The 19,809-nt window shown below is 34.2% G+C and overlaps 2 protein-coding genes across 2 annotated transcripts in view; one reads left to right on the forward strand and one right to left on the reverse strand.

Moving 5' to 3' along the window:
• The window catches only part of LOC108689973 (protein unc-80 homolog), a 25,502-nt gene extending 7,527 nt beyond the window's left edge, over window positions 1-17,975 (forward strand). The window contains exons 18-51 of the mRNA XM_018196998.1: window positions 480-609; window positions 765-956; window positions 1,029-1,170; window positions 1,509-1,886; window positions 2,159-2,594; window positions 3,194-3,317; window positions 3,396-3,591; window positions 3,668-3,806; window positions 3,926-4,035; window positions 4,430-4,620; window positions 4,702-4,917; window positions 5,000-5,135; window positions 5,209-5,478; window positions 5,590-5,838; window positions 6,021-6,513; window positions 6,746-7,379; window positions 7,757-7,940; window positions 8,003-8,184; window positions 8,258-8,506; window positions 8,595-8,868; window positions 8,955-9,259; window positions 9,415-9,840; window positions 9,929-10,147; window positions 10,221-10,366; window positions 10,459-10,771; window positions 10,935-11,255; window positions 11,630-11,900; window positions 11,982-12,185; window positions 12,309-12,659; window positions 12,882-13,157; window positions 13,356-13,451; window positions 15,294-15,416; window positions 17,047-17,203; window positions 17,381-17,975. Coding sequence (XP_018052487.1) covers window positions 480-609; window positions 765-956; window positions 1,029-1,170; window positions 1,509-1,886; window positions 2,159-2,594; window positions 3,194-3,317; window positions 3,396-3,591; window positions 3,668-3,806; window positions 3,926-4,035; window positions 4,430-4,620; window positions 4,702-4,917; window positions 5,000-5,135; window positions 5,209-5,478; window positions 5,590-5,838; window positions 6,021-6,513; window positions 6,746-7,379; window positions 7,757-7,940; window positions 8,003-8,184; window positions 8,258-8,506; window positions 8,595-8,868; window positions 8,955-9,259; window positions 9,415-9,840; window positions 9,929-10,147; window positions 10,221-10,366; window positions 10,459-10,771; window positions 10,935-11,255; window positions 11,630-11,900; window positions 11,982-12,185; window positions 12,309-12,659; window positions 12,882-13,157; window positions 13,356-13,451; window positions 15,294-15,416; window positions 17,047-17,203; window positions 17,381-17,975 — 8,728 coding nt within the window. The remainder of the gene's footprint in view (window positions 1-479; window positions 610-764; window positions 957-1,028; window positions 1,171-1,508; window positions 1,887-2,158; window positions 2,595-3,193; window positions 3,318-3,395; window positions 3,592-3,667; window positions 3,807-3,925; window positions 4,036-4,429; window positions 4,621-4,701; window positions 4,918-4,999; window positions 5,136-5,208; window positions 5,479-5,589; window positions 5,839-6,020; window positions 6,514-6,745; window positions 7,380-7,756; window positions 7,941-8,002; window positions 8,185-8,257; window positions 8,507-8,594; window positions 8,869-8,954; window positions 9,260-9,414; window positions 9,841-9,928; window positions 10,148-10,220; window positions 10,367-10,458; window positions 10,772-10,934; window positions 11,256-11,629; window positions 11,901-11,981; window positions 12,186-12,308; window positions 12,660-12,881; window positions 13,158-13,355; window positions 13,452-15,293; window positions 15,417-17,046; window positions 17,204-17,380) is intronic.
• A 699-nt stretch (window positions 17,976-18,674) lies between these two features.
• Window positions 18,675-19,809, reverse strand: part of LOC108689954 (carboxypeptidase Q-like) — a 5,210-nt gene continuing 4,075 nt past the window's right edge. The window contains exon 7 of the mRNA XM_018196954.1: window positions 18,675-19,760. Coding sequence (XP_018052443.1) covers window positions 19,496-19,760 — 265 coding nt within the window. The 3' untranslated portion in view covers window positions 18,675-19,495. The remainder of the gene's footprint in view (window positions 19,761-19,809) is intronic.

Raw genomic sequence — 19,809 nt, forward strand, 5'->3', positions numbered from 1 at the left:
AAATATTATTAAAAATTATTATTTTAATATTTAAAAATTTTTCTTAAATAAAAATTACGAAAAATAAAAACAGATAATTTTAATCCATCTTTAAAAAATTAAATTAATATTTATTCAATATAAATTTCACAGTTTAATTTTTTTTTATAACTATTTCTATTAACTAAACTTTTATAACTAAACTATAATTAAAACTTTCTTTTTTTCTTTATATATTTAAATTTATCGAAATATATTTTTTGTTTTAATCATGTAATTTAATAATTGCCTTTCAATTTGTAAGATTGAGATGATTGTATGGGCAACGTTGATATGAAAAGTTGTTAAAAATCATCGTGCATGTGAATAACAAACGCACGATCGTAGATCGAAATCATAAAGACGAGACCGTAGTGCTTGACTAGGGCTCACATTGGCAAATGGCATGAGGATATTTGAAACACTATCGAATTGAACTTCTGATCTACATTGTTTTATAGGTACGTCGGCGATACTCGCATCGAGAGAAAGCAGAGCCAGTTTTATAGTCAGTCCTACACCGTCCCGAACCCTATTATCACCGTCACGGAACACACGCCAACCCCATCCCCCGATTACATGAAGCGTCAGGTAAAGAAATCTGCGATTTTCTGCAAAGTACGATCGCACGATAAAGTCAAAAGAATATCTTTAAATTTATTTCTTTTTTTTTCCCACTTGCAAGATACAATTTAATTAATAGTGTTATTGTTGTTAATTTTTTTTAAGCCTTATTTGCTCTTCAGGGATCTATCGACAGTCAATTAGATGTCATCAGTGTTCAAGGTGGTCGTTTGTGTTCTGAGAGGAAACCGAGTCTCACGAGGTCCCAAACGGATTCTAATATTACTTATATGAGCGATGAAATACCAGAAGCTCCGGGTTCCTCATGTTACATTACCAAAGAAGGTGATGTCGATCTTCAAGTTATCTTGAAGGTAATTGAAAAATATATACAATATTGCATTTTCTCAATTCTGTATAAATACACACGTTTTTTTATTGTCTAGGCGATACATTTCGTTGCTTTGCGAGATAACACCTCTTGCACACCGCGAGTTTGCGAGATTATACTGAACTTGATAGAACTTTTAATGGATATGGGAGTGATGAAACATTGCCTTCGAGAGGAAGCTATCGGCAGTAATGCAGGCAAATTAAATTAATTAAAATGATTATACATTACTTAGAATTATGTAGTATTTTAAACAATTTTATATTTTTAAGTAATTTCTGTTTTCCTTATTCTTTCTTTAAAGAAATTTAAAACTGGAAAGTAATGAATTATTTATTTGGAATATTAAAAATACTGTTGTTCAGTATTCAAATAAGTAATTTTAATACTCAAAATAAGTAATTAATCACTTCAGTATTAAATTAAATTCCTATAGTTTCAAAACAAAGATGAAATAAAAGAATTATTAATAATAATAACTTTTTTTTTTTTAATATAATTACGTTCACTTCGAAATCAATTTTATTTCTGCCAGGATCTGGTACAGGAATCGACAATAAGTCGGAAACAGGAAAGAAACAGGATTCGCCAACAGAATTACCTCAGGAACATGGGTACGATTCGAGTAAGAGCAAGCCGACTGCTCACAATCTCCTCATGAATTGTGTGATCAGAGTACTGAGGCATTTAGGCTGCCCACACGGTTGCTTGGACGGAGTACGTGGACCTCAGGCTGATATTTGTCGCTCTCAAGGTCAAACTATCCTGACAAAATTGCATCGCGCAAGTTCCCGTCAATTCTCGAGATTCTTACGAACGATGATACGAGAGCAACCGTTGACGGAAATCTTGGACTTCTTTCACGCATATGTCGGATATTGCGTTGATCCGAGTTCATTGCTATCGCCGCTTAGTGAGTAAATTAAATGCGAATTTCAATTAAACTTTATTGTACTCTCTAAAACTTTTACTCTTTAGAATGAATCTCATTTTGAAAAGTGAAATTTCACTCTTAAAAATTGAGCCAATCTTTCTCAAGACTGGTTCAATTTTTATTCTTTGATGTGAAATTTCACTTCGAAGAATTAAAGACTAATTTAGAGATCATTTTATCTTGTATAAAGAAAAATTGATGAATTTATTGTTATTAATATAAAGAAAACATGTTCTTTATCATTTTCTTAGATCAGAAGAGAATGTCGGGGAAATCGCCCGACGTGGCATCTCAAAGTGGATACGCGACGAACTTCGGTGCCGGCATGATCGGTTCCGGAACTGGTGGAAGTGGAGTCGGTACTTCGGGTGGAAGCGGCGGAAACGTCGCAATAGCAAGCGGCGTCGCGACGTCGTACAATACCGGCGGTTACGGAGCGCGCGGTATCGAAGGGCAGATTATGTCCTGCGTCTTTAAGGTCTTGGTGACCCGTCTCATCGGTTCCACAAAGCAGCTAAAGGCTCAAGAGAACATCAGTCTCTACTGTGATGTGCGACAGTTGATGACGTACGTCAAGGAGGCGCACGGTGGTATTTTCCGACGGGTCGCTCTAAGTGGAATCCTGGATTCTGCTGATCGACCGAATAAACGATGTAACAGCAATATGCAGACAACACGTGTCATAAGGTATATGGATAAATATGAACATTCTAACCCAGAAATAATCATCTGATTTTTTAATGTAAATGATTGAGATATCTTTATACCTTAATTAAAATCACTATTATAATACATTATATATTATTAATTGTTTTCCGATTTATTAATATTTGAGAACATTATGAATATTAATTTAATCACAATTTTCTAAAAAAGTAAAAACCAAACATTATAAATGAAATAAGCAAGTTAAGTAGCTTATATATATATATTATGATATAGTATTTATGATATTATATATAGTATTTATAACAATATTTCTAAAACAAAGATTTTGATTAACATAACCCTTTTTATTGCAAATTTTTGTTGAAAATATATATTTAAAGATTTGTAAAAAGTAATTATCAAAAAAGAAAGAAAATGTAAAAAAATACAATTTCACTTTACAATTCACATTTTGCTGCTAAGATGTAAAAACATTCCAAGTGATTATTCTCGGATTAATAATAATAGCTAATTATAAGTGATCTTGTTAGAAAATATTATTTGAGAAGTGTGAACAAAAATGCTTTTTAAGAATTCTATCACAGGGTCTTTCTACATATTTAATATTAATTTCGCAGACATATTCATCAATCGGATTTAGAGGAACATGCAGATATCGGGGGAGACACGTGTTACACCGTTGACGATAGGGGCACACGAAAGTTCCTCTTTAAGAAAAGGAGCACATCTTCCACTTGTGCTGTAAATATAATAATAATCGCAAAATAATTACACTGTTATCTGTCATTCTGTATAGTATTAAAAAGGTTAACTGGGTAGGCGGGATCGAATTTACAGAGTCTTCTCGAGACGGAATTGAGCGAGGAAAACATAAAGATTAGTCAAAGCCCGTTGGGTAATCTGCGTAAAAAACATCATGTGTTGACACCCAGACAGAGCGAACGTAATTTAGGTATTCTAGGCGAGCCTTCTTTGGGACCGCGGAAATCGACGCGGTTTCAAATTGGCGGTATCGGTGAGCAGCAGGAATTGCACGTATCATTTGCGGAGCACTGTGAGCCATTATATTAAATCGTTTCGATCGGTTTTAGTTAATTGGTTCCGGAAGGAGTATAGTCGGACCGATTCTACCGATAGCCATGAAAGTAGCGAGTCGCCTACAGACGGTAGCTTTGTTAGGCAACCCAGCTTCCATTACGGCCATCGCAGCGCATCGCGAAGCAGTCGCGGGTAAATAATCTATTTAAAATACTAATTCGTTGTTACGTGCCTACATAAATTATTCCATTATGTTAAGAAGTAAAGAATAAGAAATTACGTATACATATTGAAATGCGATTTTTTCCTAGGGTTGGTATATCTCTGCAAAAGGCAAAACGTCGGATGGAGGATCAACTGAATAAAATCGGTTTTGGAAAGAATAAAAAGAAAGAAAGCATGGAAGAAACGCCCGGAAACTGTAAGAGTTATTTAAGCTTGCATATCACAGAAATTATTTTTTTTTGTATGGGAAGTTGAAACTAATCAATTATCATTTTTAGTATATAAGAAATAAGAAATAGGAAACAAGAAAAATGTCCTCTAAATAAGAGTTTTATTTGTATATAAAGTAAAAATAATCAGAAATATTTTGATCATTATTAAATGTTTATAAAAATATCAAATATTGCCAAACCTTAAAGATATATATATATATATACATCGAAAATTAAAAAAATTTTATTTAATATTTTTTTGACAAAAAAGAGACACCTTGCACATATGATTACATGTAAATTATTATTTTGCTACAAAATTTGTTTATGTGAATATTTATTCACCATCCAAGTATGTCCATATCTGTTTTTGATTAGATTTCAGTCGAAAGAATTCTATAGAGCTCGGCGAGGTTTGTAGAGAATCCGAGTTTGTTGTACTGAAAGAGAGAAGATTAGTACCACGCTTCGCGGTATTTGAAGGAATGTTACGATTTTCCTTTCTTCTGGAGACCTGCCAACCAGGCTCAGTTCCCGATCCTCATCTAATGGCGTCGCTTCTAGATCTTGTAATGATTACTTATATTTTCATACTTTATATTTTTGTAAAATGTAATAGAAATTAAATGTACTTAACTGTGCGATTACAGCCATACGCGCCGGTAGTATCTCGCGCCTGCTTGATATTAGAATGCGCGCATTTGGTGCATCAGTGCAACAAAGGCCACTGGCCCGCATGGATGAAGCACAATTTCCCCATGTTTCGACCGTCTGTGCCGATAAACAGTCGAAACGCCTCTAGTGCACTTAGACGCGTTCATATACTGCAACGCACAGCGGGAAAATTATTTTATCAATGGGCAGAGGTATTTTTGAACAATAGACATTTCTTTTTTTATTGAAAGAGTTTGTGATAAAATAAAATATATAAAATTGTAATTAAAACAGGCTATAGGAGCACGTTTAGAAGAGTTCTTAGCTGAAGATAAGCAAAACATGGAGCAGGTAACCACCATAGTATCTGATGAGAGCAAACAGAGAGATTTGATTTTGGAAGATGAAGAAGAAGATTTTCTTGATGATGGTAATATCTGTGTTTAAAATATGAGAACATCGATTCAGTAGTCAGATAGAATATAACTAAGATTAACTTTCAGCTAGTATAAATAATTATGGATCCCAGTGTCCCTTCGCGTTACGTCTCGTCGCTTGCGTTTTGCTGTTGGAAGTGACGGCGTTTCTTAGAGAGACTTATCAAACTTTGCCGAAGTCAAGTAAACTGTTAACGAAAGAACGTCCCCCGGCTTGGGAAAGAATGTACAGCCGAGAAGCGAATCGACGGTGGAGCGTGGCTTTGTCGTCCATGGGCCATTCACAGGCATCCGCGCAGAGTCTTCAATCTATAGCTGGCGATCGCGAAGTTGTCGGTTAGTCTAGAATGATATATAATTAATGGAGCGCGTAATTTGAAATAAAATCATCTTGTTTCGAAAACGGCCACGAAGTACTTGACCGGCAAAAATAAATTTATTCCATAGCGGAGCGCAAAATCAGTTTTGTCCTCTACGAACCTGATAATGAGTCTGAAGGAAGCAGCAAATCAAATGTTACAATTCAAGGTGAAGAAACCCAAAATATCGAGAAGGAGAAAGCAAAGAGAGTGCAGGCATCTCAAAATAGACCATACCTTCTTCGTCGCAGTACTGCTACGACTGGTTCATTTAAAAAGAGAAGCCTTAAACTTCGTCGCAATACTAAGGAGGGCAAGGATACGGAATGCGAAGCGTGTAAATAAAATATTAAAATAAAAATCGAAGCTAATGTGAATATTATTAATTCCCTATAAACATAATTAATTTTTTTTATAAATTGTTCTCTTAAATTGTAGATTAATATCATTACGAAATTAATTTTATTTATTAACATTGACAATTACATATGCGTTTTAATAAAATTATTTTTGATCTAGATACAGTAAAACGCGCAGATTCGATTCAATCTAACAGTAAGAGGAAAGTAAGCTCCCTGTCTGATAGAAGCGATACGTCTGAACCTGGTGTCGCTGGCGAAGTCAGTGGCGATGAATCGCCTGGAATTCTCAGCGACGATCAGCCGCCGGAGAGTCCAAGCGATAGCAACGAAACCGATGAGACTAATAAGAATTTCCCATGGATGAAGGTGCTCGTGCAGGTTGCCAATTCCTTCAATTTTTATTGCTCCCATCAGAACTTCTGCCATCCTTTCTGTCATCGCCGACAAATGCGCGCTAGTAGTAGATTGATAAAGTCGGTGAGAAAAATCTATGGAGAGGAATTTGGTATACTAAACGGTACGGGTTTATTCGATATTGACTCTGATAAGAAGGATGACAAGAAAGATAAACGCAGCCGTAAAGTATCTGATCAAACTAGCACTCAGGTATCACCTATTCGAAGGAAAGACAGCGTGGGACGCAAGTACAAGTAATTCAAATTTTTTTTTAATATGTTACTATGGATATTATTTGTTAATTAAATAAATAGTTAACTTATTAAATATTAAATGAATATTCTGTGTAAAATTAATAGAATATTGTTAATTCACTAAATACTTTTGTCAATATATACATACTTAATTGTAAAAATCTCTAATCAAAATTTAAATAATTATCTTTTTCTAAATTACTTGATATTAATTTAATCAATATTTTTACAGAATAGAAAAAAATTTAGATGGTTCTCAATCTGGTCGATTGACTCAAAGGGATTCCTCGAAGGATCTCGCAGAGCAAGACTCTGAAAGGGGCAAGGAATCCTTGAGAAGAACTACAACGAAATATGACATTGAACAAGATAGAGAGCCACCGCCGGTTTTGAAATACATAAAGACTCAAGTAAAGGATGCTTTTCATGCACCTTTGGCTACGTTAATCAAAGGGGCGGTCGTGATGACGGAAGATTTATTCGTGGAAGTATTGCCTGTCGCTTGGGAACTCTTATTAGAATCCAATCAAGAAGTCGCTGCATCAGCAGCGGCACTTTTTATAGTATCGGCGGTGCGAGCACCGAACCAGGCCAGTGATTTGATGCATAAAGGCCTTCAACACAATAATACTAGTGTGCGCATAAACGCCATTTTACGATTTCAAGTTCTGTGGAAATTACGATATCAAGTGTGGCCGCGGATGGAAGAGACAGCTCATTTAACTTTCAAAGTACCTCCGCCAGGAATAGAATTTACTCTGCCTTCACCGAAGATCGGAATAGAATCCTTGCCGGTAGTGGATCCACCCTGGATGCCTCAGGTCAAAACAAAAATGGAGGAGGTCACGATTAATCAGGAACATCATGTGAGTGAATAAATATTAAGAATTAATGTAGTAGTGAGTGTACATTTTTTTTACACAGAATATTCTTGTTTAGAGTATAAAAAAATTATTGAATATATTGGAAATTTTGTATTTTCTAATGGAAATGACAGAAGTATTTAAAAATTTAACTAAATATAGATCTGAAAATAATTTTGTTTGATGACGATGAAGAGAATTATGTAGACCGTTCAAATTGGTTGTTGAATTATTAAAAGTTTGCGCAGTATTGTCATCAACATTTAAGCATTATATATAATTATTTTAATGACGTAAAACAAAATTATTTACAGATCAAATTCTTTTAGATACTTTAGATACTGTAAATTAATAGACTATTTGTGTCGCTTCTTATTTAGAGATCTCTAGTGACCGCAACGAAAACGCGGAAGAAACAGCAGACCGAACTGATCACGAGGGCTCTTCAGGCACAGGACGACAAAAAACGGGAAGAAAGAGAAAATTTTCTTATTACGACGATACCAATTACTGTACAAGCCGCTTACGAGCCCAGTCCAGTAGGGGACGATCACGGTGATGAAGGTATACAACTCATTTCTTTCTAAATATCCATTGTTTGCAATTTCTCTCCTTTTTTAATAAAGGTAATGTAGGAGATGAAGATGCAGCTGAGACTGTCCCAAGGAATACTCAAACTCATCATAGTCAATCAGCTCTTTCGTTATTTCCTTCATCACTATGTTCAGCGATCGTTCAAATTATTAATCTCTTGGATGATCCAGCAGTCTCCGATGATGGAAACGCGGTGTACGAAGTGGCATATCAGGTACAAACAAAAATAAATGTGTAAGCTGTAATTTTACATGTTTTGTTATTTAATAATATTAATTTTTTATCAGGTAATCTGGAGTTGCTTGGTGGAAGATAGCGCGCTGTTTCTACGATACGTACTGGAACGTCTTACGAGAGAGAAGCAAGAGTTAATGTTTAAGGTTTTGAGACATCTTATCAGATTTGTGCCGAAATTACCGCAACAGGCTGCGTTTGCACTTTATAATTATATTATTGGATATGTCATGTTTTACGTGCGCACTCCACACGAGGAAGGCCAAAAATTAATTGGAACCGCATTGTCAATTCTGTGGATGGTAAAACATAAATCTGTTTTCAATTTTCACACGTTTTTATTTAATCATTAATATAAAATTGCTAACAATGATTTTTTTCTGATATCAGGTGGTGCACAGTGTACACGGCATTATGTTTAAAGATCTGAAGCAAATCCTCCGAAAGGAACAATGCGATGCATCAATCCTACTCACAGCGAACGTTCCGTCAGCGAAAAAAATCATCGTTCATGGTCCGCAGGATCCTGATGCTGGAGAAATACCCTCGCAATTTCCGGTGCAAGAGGACACGCAATTTTGTCAGATACTTCGAGAATCCTTGGATTTTTTTGGTATCGAAGAATCAAAGCATCACGAGTATTTCCTCGTGGATTATAAGACGCGTGAGTTCTTATTTTATTTAGCTATCTTCAATGTGCAATAATATTCCATTCCGTTAATATTGCTCAAATTTTTCATCAACTTACAGATCAAATACACAATCCATCATCATATGTTAGAGACTATTATTTTTTCAAAAGATCTCAATTCCCGCAAATCGAACTCGTTCACATGAAGCAGGAGGATGCATTCAATGCGTTGCAACGGCAAGAATTAATGCACAAATTCGTAGAAATAGGAAAGGTGCTGTTGACCTGGGCGATTTTGAAGAATGTCGACATGGTAGTGCAAAGAGTTGTGTTTCTTCACGAAGAGCTCATGAAGCTACCGTCGTTTCCGCGAAAAGCGCTAGAAGCCGACTTGGACCTGTACAAAGGTGGTGAAATTGGCAGAGTATGTATTTAAATTTTTCTTATATACATTTTCTTATATACACTTAATACTTTATACCTTCTTTATCTAATTAATTTATATTAAAACATTTAAATTGTTTAAAATAAAATACATTTATAGATAAATTTTCTTCTATAAATTCTCTTTATCTTTAGGAACTTCTTGGGTTGGACGTGATGCATAAATTTATGTGGGTTAGATTGATCGCACGCATGTTTGAGGCCATGGCCGGCAATTTTGCATATTCCGGTGATATTCATCTCTTTCTAAACGTTCTGAATGGCGCCGTGATTATTCATAGCGAGGATTCCTGCATTCTACGCTACGTCGTGGCGACCTACATAAACGCTGCGCATAATTTCAAAAACATTTTCTCAACGAACGGTTACTTGCTAATCATGCCGACCTTACTGCAACTATACTCGACGCATCAGACAAATAAGCTCGTGACGACTACTGTTGAGTACGCTGTCAAACAATTTTATCTCATGAATCGTAAGCCCTTCATTCTTCAGATGTTTGGCAGTGTTTCTACTATATTGGACACGGATATTAAAAGTGTCCATGGCGAGGCTCATAAGGTTTGTTTCAATGATAAATAAAAAAAACATATAAATATTTCTTAAATAAAATTGATCGGAAAATAATATTGATCGTGATTTTATTAAGGTTCCATCTACGTGCCTATTTAACTTATTATTGAGTTTGGAAACTCCATCACCAGATCCACTTAATATAGGAGAATTAGTAAAAGAGGAGAAGCCTTTGAAAGCGATAGATTTTTGTTATCATGACGAAAACGAAATGGTTGATGTGCTTGACTGTATATCTCTCTGTGTGATGGTGATAGCTTATGCACCTGATTCGATTAGAGGCCAACAAATGCTGGTAAAATGTTCAACATAATATTGCTAACTTAATTTATGTATTATCAAATGTATTACGTTATATTTTTTTATAGACAATATTGGAAGCGATATTGCCGTGCTATGTTCGGCAAATCCAATTACCCACGTACAATAAGGAAGGCAAAACAGAAAAGGAGATAATAAATCAATTAGCGATTGCAGTTAGAACTTTAGTCAACAATTCTGAAGCGTTGACAAAGTACGAATTAAATTCATCATTTGCTTCTCTTACAATATTCACTTCTTTTCAAAATGCAACTTAATACAAAATTAATACCTTAATTCTCACAGATATTACAATGGCCCGCAAAAATTGAGTCCTGAACATAAAGGTTCTAGTCAAAGAAATTACGGCAAAGGCCCGTATTCACCTGGTTTTGATTTCGAAGAAGACACTCACACGAAATATATAGAACATTCAAAAACTCGAAATTTTTACGACCGAGATGAGGATTTTCATAAAAACGAGTTCAGGAGACCGCGCGATACTTTGTTAAATATGGTTGGGGACTTTGTGGCTCGTTGTACTGTTCGTTTAATAGAACTTAATAGGAAGTCACAGGACGGAAAAACTATCGAATTACTGGATTCAAAATGTCATGTGGTAAATTAACGAATATCTTCGTGATATATATTTGCAATATTTTATTAAATCCTTATTTTTATCAAACATAATTTTTTATATTTTTATTTTTTATATAATTACATATTTACTATTACAAGAAATTTATATAAAAAATTTAAAGCAAAAATAATTTTTACTGTAGCGCTTAGCCGATATCGCTCATAGTCTTCTGAAAATTTCTCCATACGACCCGATCACTATGGCTTGCCGCGGTCTCAAACGATACATGAACGATATTCTTCCTTCAACCGAATGGGCAGCCGATGAAATGAGACCAGCGTTAACGTTAATTCTTAGAAGATTGGATAAAACTTTCAGTAAAATACATAAAAAACCATCGATTAGAAGAAATACCGATTGGGCTGCTGCAAGTGATCTTTTGAAAGGGGTTTACGAAACTCTGTCGAAATGTCCGTACATCGCGCATTTTCAGTATTTGAAGACGTTGTTAACTACATGTCAGGTAGATATTAGAATTATTTCATCTATAGAAAATAAATATTCTATAGAAAATAAATATTCTATAGAAAAAATAATTTTACTAAAAGTATTAAAAAATTTAATTATATACAAAACAAATCTAAAAATAACGTTGTTGGACCATCAAAATAATTATGTATAAAACTTTCAAGCTGACTAGAATGTCAAAACTTTTTGTAGCATTGCTCATTATGTTTGAGCATCCTATTACTATAATTACTTGAATAATTGAATAAAATTATTTTCAAAACTAATTGAATTTTTAAATGTTTTAATAAAACCGTTTTTTCTATGTATCATTAAAATCTGTTTTAATTTAATTAAATTTCAATTTTAATTGATCGTTCATTTTTTCAGGCTTTAATTGTTGGAGACAATCTATCTGAAGATTTAACTTCAGCTTCTACAGCTGCTTTAATGAGCAAACTGCCTGCTCCACTTCCGCCTCCGCATTTTTGCTCGACGGTGTTACGTCTGATTGCTCTACACGTGATATCTTTTGGAGAAGGATACTCCTTGGAAAATGTTCTCGGTGGTCAGAACATGTTCGCTACTCAAACTCGCACGGAAAATGCGCTATTAAATTTGTTGATACCATTGTTTCTCCGCGTCGGAACTGGGAGAAAAGGTAAAAAGGAGCATTGCAACATTCAGTAAAGCGACATTACGAATATATAATGTTATTTTTAATTGATATCTCTTTATTTAGATGTACCAAAACTGAAACAATCGGATATCTCTTTCGCTTTAACGACCGTATTAAACGCGCTTTGGCCACCGGGTGCAAAACCGATACCATTAACAATGCAAAGACCACCAACGGATACAAGAACCGGTAGTATAACGTTCACCTCGAGAGATCCGAAGGCTCTAATGAAAACATCGTTAACATTATATCAAGTTGCTTTCCTGGGTAAGATTTACATGAAGAGAGTAAATTTTTTTTTAAATAATATTGTTTTATATGATTCATATAAAATTATTGCTATGTATTTGTTGTTTTATGAACAATTCATATTTAAGTGTTTGATTTCAGCACTCAAAATAATGACGATATGTTTCGAAACTGAACTGAGAACGGAATGGCGGGTAATTCTACGTGCGATGCGTCTTCTGAATAAGCGCAATGAAGCTTCCACATATCTCTGGAATTTCATAGAATTTATTGTGACACACCGCACAGCTTTATACATTCAAATGCTTCCATTCATTGTTTATAAAATCGGACAAGCGCCGATATCCGAGCACGAACGAAATATGCACACCATTATACGCGAGAAGATCAATGGAAGTAGTACCACTGTACCAAAATCGCGAGGCACGCTGCTCATGGATCTTATTCACGAGTTAAAGAATCTAAAACAAGAAATTGAGAATCGAAAATGCGGTTAGTATTTTATCGACGTTGAAAAACTCAATAATCACATTCGCAAGTTTCAGTGTAAATATTTTTTTCATGTCTTCCATATTCATCTTTATCCTACTTACTCCAACTATTTTATAGCAAATTCAAACGTGTATTCAATCTTAATTAATTAAAATATTCATGTTAAAATTTAAATTAACTAATAATCTTTCCAATCAAATGTTTTGTAATTTCTATATACAGATGAGATGCAATCAGAACCTAAGAGAAGCGTGGTGGATATGCATCCGATAACCGAAGGCCAGCCGCGTACTCAGAGACCGTCTCTGTTGATGGATCTTTTGACTGGTGACTTAGGATCAAGAGCTCACATAAATCGTACGCCTGCTGAAACACCAGTATCTCATTCCACAGTAGTTCAATCGCAGTCTCATTCGACTCAATCCAACACGAGTAGTACTGTTAAAACAATGCATCCCACTCAAGTAACAGCACCGCTGAATGGCACTCGCATTGGTGGTACAACAATCTTTTGTTCTTTTTATCATAAGCGATTATATAATATCCAAAATAATAGATATTACGGTAAACCTACAATCAAATTAGATTAAAAAAAAATACTTATACATCAATAAATATAATACATTAGTGTTGCTATTTTCTTGATTTTTTTTCATATATCTTTTCTATAATTCTAATAATATTTTGCAATTGTAGGATCCGTATCGAGCACCAGCGGTGGATCTACCTTGCGTGAAGCAAGTGACACACTCGTCGAGGAAACTTGTATCGAGCAGCCACCGTCAACGACAGGTATTCCATTACTTTCGAGAACCCTATAAGATGATCCCAAATTATCGATTACGATCGATGCGACTGCAAGCCTCTTGCATACGTTTCATTATTGTCGTACGTGCAGTCAGTACGAAGAATCGCTGACCATTACCACAGTTGGATCGAGCCATTGTCTATAGACCACTGCCAACAGTCTCTATCTCTTTCTTTTCTCTTTGTCTTTTTCTGTCTTTCTTAACAACGATAAATCTCTTCTTTTACATTTGTGATTTCTCACGCGGTTCTTGCATAATGACGCAATTGTCTTCACTTTATTTTCCCCTTTACAGCGAGGCTTGCAACTTGAAGAATTTAATCGTTCGCCTTTCGTTTAAGGACGAAAATTCTCGTCTCGGATGATAGCAATGTCGACCTCATCATCGAGAAAAGATTTCTCAATTATCGTATATCATTTAAGGCATCATTTTAAGGCATAAGTTGTTTACGCCCCTCTCTCTCTCTCTCTCTCTCTCTCTCTCTCTCTCTCTCTCTCTCTCTCTCTCTCTCTCTCTCTCTCTGGTCGTATTATTGACACATTGATCATTACGTTACTTCCATTGCTAGCTAGGGAACGGAGGTAAGCGGACCGATTCTACAACTCAATCAATTCTAACACGATCTATAATATATATCCTGCTGGTGTGTGCCCCTCTCACGCTTAACACTTTTTTGTAATTTTGATCATATCGATCGCTCGTCCTGTTTCTTGCGTCGCCTACCTCGGTCTTCGTCCACTTCTTGTTACCTCCTTAATCCATCTTTACCGTGAAACGAGATTGATTAAATAGTGATTTAAATAAATTATAATGTAATTAAAATATGACAGAAATTAAAGATCAGATCGTAAAATTGTATAAAAATATTATTGTATGATGATATAAAAAGTTCTTTAAAAATTGTAGAATACGCAATCTTATTTCGCGGTATTTTCTTTTAGAACACTGGTATTCTATTATCGTCTCCTGTCATCACGTTTTATACGCAAACTCATAAGGAACTTATTACATAGCAGTATTTAGACAATGGTAATGTCCAACAGTTGGTACCCGTAATCGTTGAGTAGTCACTCTCTATTATATATCATAGTTGCTTCGATGTTCTGTCGCTTTCTTGCTTTACTCGACAGCACGAAACTAATTGTCATTAATTGTTTTCACAGTTAATTAACACGACGGCAACATCTATCGATATCGACAATTCCATATCGACACATTCAATTTCCAGCAGCTTTCTTAGTCCAAAGGACACATACAATTGATTTCAATAAATTCTTCAGATATCATGAAAATCTTTCATTTTGAAATACTTTATTATTGCTTGCTCTCTTCTTATTATACAGAGTATCGATTAATATACTTTTTCTAATCGAAGCAACATATTATATAGTATAGGTATTTACAGCAATTCATATAACTGATCGTATGTTAATATTATAATATTTTGTCTAATTGGTACGTCATCATCTATTACTTTTATCAAGTAAAATCGTGATTATGAGATCAGGATATAAATACAATATCTCATTTCATTACTCATATAATTTTAAAATGCATCGAGAAACGTAAAATTTTATATGAAATTTCATGAATCATTCATAAGCTACAAATTCAGGTGACTTTATTTTCAACAAAATCATTTAAGACATTACACTTTATCGCATCAATTACACTTAACCAATATTCCCAAGACTCAGGTTCGAAGTGTGCAACATTGACACGATGTATGATCGTGAACAACGTATCAACGATGACTACTATATCGTGGTCTGTCTTACTTGTTATCCCTCCCCTCATATTAGACGTTCGATGTGGCATGTTTCAGATAGATTCCAATCATCTTCTACTAGCGATGAACGTAACCATGTTAAGCTTCATTCTATCTTACCTCACCAAAAGGCGCCAAAGCTGCGCTTTGTCTCTTCCGTAGAGTTTAGAAACTCAGCAGGTAAATCCCTGTCCCCGCTTTAGCTTGTACACGATACATATATTTAATAACATGTTCCTTGAACTTCATCTCCTTCTTCTAACTTGATACAATATCTGAATATTACTGCAAAAATTAATGAATTGAAGAAATTTACAGAGATTTATTTTAGAAGACTAAATTTTTCTTTAGTCTTCATTCTCAAAAATTAAAAGCTTTGATCGATCAAATTAATCGATCAAAAATTTGACTTTGAAAATATAACTTGGAATTACAATTTTATTAATTCGTCTGCAGTAATACTTTTCATTAATAACATGACATTACCGCGTTCTTGTTAAACAGATAGCTTTAAATAAAAATAAAAAAAAAATGCAAGATTGTAGAAAATATTTCTTCTGTTTGTTACATCTATTTTAGTTGCATTATTCATTTTGTATGTCATATATAAAACAATCATTCTTTATCAATACATTAAACTTGAGAAATTACTTAGAAATTAAATTAAATAGAAATAAATTCGTAGTTTAGATTTTGCAGATTTAGTTAAGCTTTTGCATGAAGTAAAACTCATAAGGTAAATTTGAGGCACGTCAGTGTCTCACGCCATGTCTTAACGCCGAAACACTACCGTGTCTCCAAATAAAATTTGGATTAAACTTTACGCTTTTAATTAATTTATTAAAGTAAGACGAAAGCTAATTATGTATTACACTTTTTATTTATTAATTTTTTTTATTTATTAATTAACCGACATTGCCATTATTTACATCATTAACATTTTTGCCAAAAAATAGAATTTGTATTTCTGGAATGAATAAAATAATTTAAGAATAGAAGCATTCAAATATTACGTTTAACACATAATGTAATGACTATTTTGATTCATTTCTTTTTTATATTTAATTAATTCTATCAATTTGCAAGAAGTTTCTTATGTAACTCTGACATAAACATCTTTCCCTCTGGGATATCTAATGCGCGGATATGTATAACATGTGCATACGTAATCACAGTATTCTCACGTTATCACTTCCGAAGCATTAAAATAATTTGTTTTGTAAATACAATCTTGCATGCATATAATAGACATTGTAACATTTTCTATAAAAATATTAATTCCGATTTTTAACTAATGTGCAACTTACATGCAATACCGTATTCTACACGTATAAAATCTCTCCATCATTATATGTCAATCTATATAAAACATTCTCTGTACAGTAATCATTTCTAATCTATGATCTTTTTATATTCATCCATGTTTTTATAGCATTTTCTCTAAATATCAAAGTTGAAATATTTTGTTTCAGAATTAACGCTCGATCTAAATGTCATTCGATTCCATAAAGAATACACCCCTAATTTTCTATGTAATGTCTAATCTCTGTCGAGAGTCACACGTCTAAGAATGTTCAAAAATTATAAAATAGAATATATTTATAATCTTAAAAAAACTTACTTTGTACTAGAGATGTACATAGTATCATCAAGTACGCGGGAAACGCGGTTGTAAAATATTTCCTACGCACTTCAAAAACAATCTTGAATCATACACTTCGAAAAAGAAGCATGAGTAGATAAATCGTAGAGTAGAATTCGTGAATAAAACGGTAGACGCGACATGTGTGATCGTCGACTGTCCCGCCAGGAGAGACGGTGACGGGCCAGCTAAGTCCAAGCAGTCCGACCGAAGACAGTTCCGGAGAATTACGTATCGACAAGCCTCGCTTACAACGTTCTATGGGCCAAAGCAAGAAGACCTTCCGCTTAAGAAAAAGTCGAAAGAGTCACATTGAGGTGATAATATTTACATAAGTTTTTTCAGTGTTTCCGGTCTCAAGTTTCCAATCATTATTGAATTATAGAATTTTTTAGTTTTCCATATAGCTTCTCGATAGTTTTCATTATCATCGTATTTTTAATTATAATTTAATTGATTATTTAGTATTAAATTCTACTTTACATAGAATATTATCTTTCACGACGCAGACAAAGTTGGAACAGTTGGATGCAGCCCTCGTGGAACAACCAACGAGTCAACCGAAAGCGACAGGACAGACATCATCAGCAGTGGATCCGCCGCTATCATCTAATATTCCATCTAATTCCTCATCCATTCGTTCTAGACGAAGCCAGTCTATTCGCAAATCGGACGGAGACAAAAATTCCAACATGCCTGCAGATCAGCAGCATTTCCATGGAGCGGCGCATCAGCACCATCATTGTCACTACTTTCATCACCACGTGCATCCTCAGGTGTCAGATGTGTCCTGGGACGAAGACACATCTAGTACATCTGGATATCGTGAGTCATATAGTATGCAGATCGTCTCATTAGACGGTACTAATGCTCGTTCAGGTCAGGCTCCGCCTTTGGCCTCACCGGATCTAAATGACATGCCATCTACGAGTAGCACGACCACTAATTACATAGCTTTCGATGGCAGTTCTCCGGATTGCTCGATGAATGGCAGCGGAGGTGAGAAAACCGCTCTGTTAACTTCAAGTCAGAGAACGACTTCTCAGCATTCTTTATTGATGGTCTTTCCAAATCAGGACGAAGATACATTAATATAAATCACAAAATTCATTGATGCTTGATTGAGACTGATAATTTATACATACAATCAGAAATTTTAAGATAATTGATAACTAATATTCAAACTAATATTTAAATATCGAGAATAATATGTGAGAGATTATAAGATCATTTAATTTAGTTCTTTATTTAGTTCTTAAATCTTTCGTGACTAATGAAAACTTATGTATCCCATTATAATTTAGCATAAAAATGTTTTTATATTTTAATACAATTTATTTGCTTTATTGCAAATCAGAGAAATGAAGCTATATCTTAATAATTGGACTTTGTGGAACATATGTATTCTATTAATTTTAGCATTTTTGCGAGGTAGCCACGATAATATATTTTGAATAGTCTTTGAAAAATCTTTTAATAAGATTGTTAAGCAAGCAAAGAGATCAAATAGAAAGTGATTCATGAAATCTAGCTTGTTTGATCACATTTGCATTTCGATGCTTTTAAAGAATTTAGTCTAGGCCTATTCATTATCGTAGGCCTAATCGTTTATATGCTGTGATTGTATATACAAGCATATTTGAAATAAAACACTCTATGAATACATAATTTCAATAATTTACATATCCACTTCCACAGATTTCTATATTTAAATCTAAACTGCCATGTAATAGAAATAAATAAATATAAAATAGAAAGAAATAAGATAGAAAGAAAAGAACAACTCGAAATTTAAGATATTTCTTGTTTTAATTTATGTATACACATATATACATTCTATCTGTAAATATATCATTATCATGTAATATTGTCTGTGATAGGTGATTTTCATTTGGATCGATACAAATCAACACAAGCATTTCATATATAATGCGAAAAAACTTATCAGATAATTTATTCTTGAGATGAATTTCATACGGTGGCATATGGTATCACGTTTTTAATTGTTAAACGTCATTAACTGTTAAAAATATATTTAGAGTTACACTTGAGTTTCTTTCCATCATGATTCCATCTTTCTTGACATTCAGTAACAAAAATAGAACGATACTTAATTGTATTAATTTATGCCATTAAATTTCTATTACCCAATATTGTCCGCAATATTGTCTGTGATTTATTAATGAGCACGAGCATGACATAATAGGTAGCGTACTATGCCAGAGATTCCGGATTCGATCTCAAGCAGATTCAAAGAATTTTCATGCGCTCGTAGTTCCTTTTCGGTAGTCTGGCAAACCATCAAGAGTATCTATTGCCAAGAAAATCAAAAACTGTCGTTCGGAACCAGCGTTAAATTGTAAGTTCCGTATGTCTCTATGTACAACCTGCGTGCACACCACAGACATACGTATGAGAGGCCTTGTTTCGACTTTGAAGTGTCGCGTCATTGGATTGGATTGGATTTATGTATGAGAGTGAACTTAAGATTCATCGCCATGCTACCCTCAAACATGGCGATGAAGTCGATAATCTAGATACAGAATTCTGCATATTCATCAATATGTGCACACACACATATATATATATATATATATATATATATAAAAACTGAATTTTATGATACGCTAGTGAAATTATGAGGCAGATCAACGCTGATATCTGCTAAAACAAATGATACCGCTGCGAATAGAGCTGTATTCATATCCAGAGCTTTTGAATTTTCTGCCAACATGGTATCCGCGTTTGTATGGTGATAATAGAAATATTTTTCGTTTCGATTCAAAAGAGCACCACCTGGTACGCCAGCTTTAATCCAAAACGATATATCAGGGCCTGTGCATGGGCTCTTTAATTTCATGTCACCCAACGGAGCCAACAATCTAGAAATATAAAAGTCTATGCTTATTTTAAATAATAAAAATTATTATA

This window comes from Atta colombica, unplaced genomic scaffold (genome assembly GCF_001594045.1).
Source record: "Atta colombica isolate Treedump-2 unplaced genomic scaffold, Acol1.0 scaffold288, whole genome shotgun sequence".
Taxonomy (NCBI): Eukaryota; Metazoa; Arthropoda; class Insecta; order Hymenoptera; family Formicidae; genus Atta; species Atta colombica.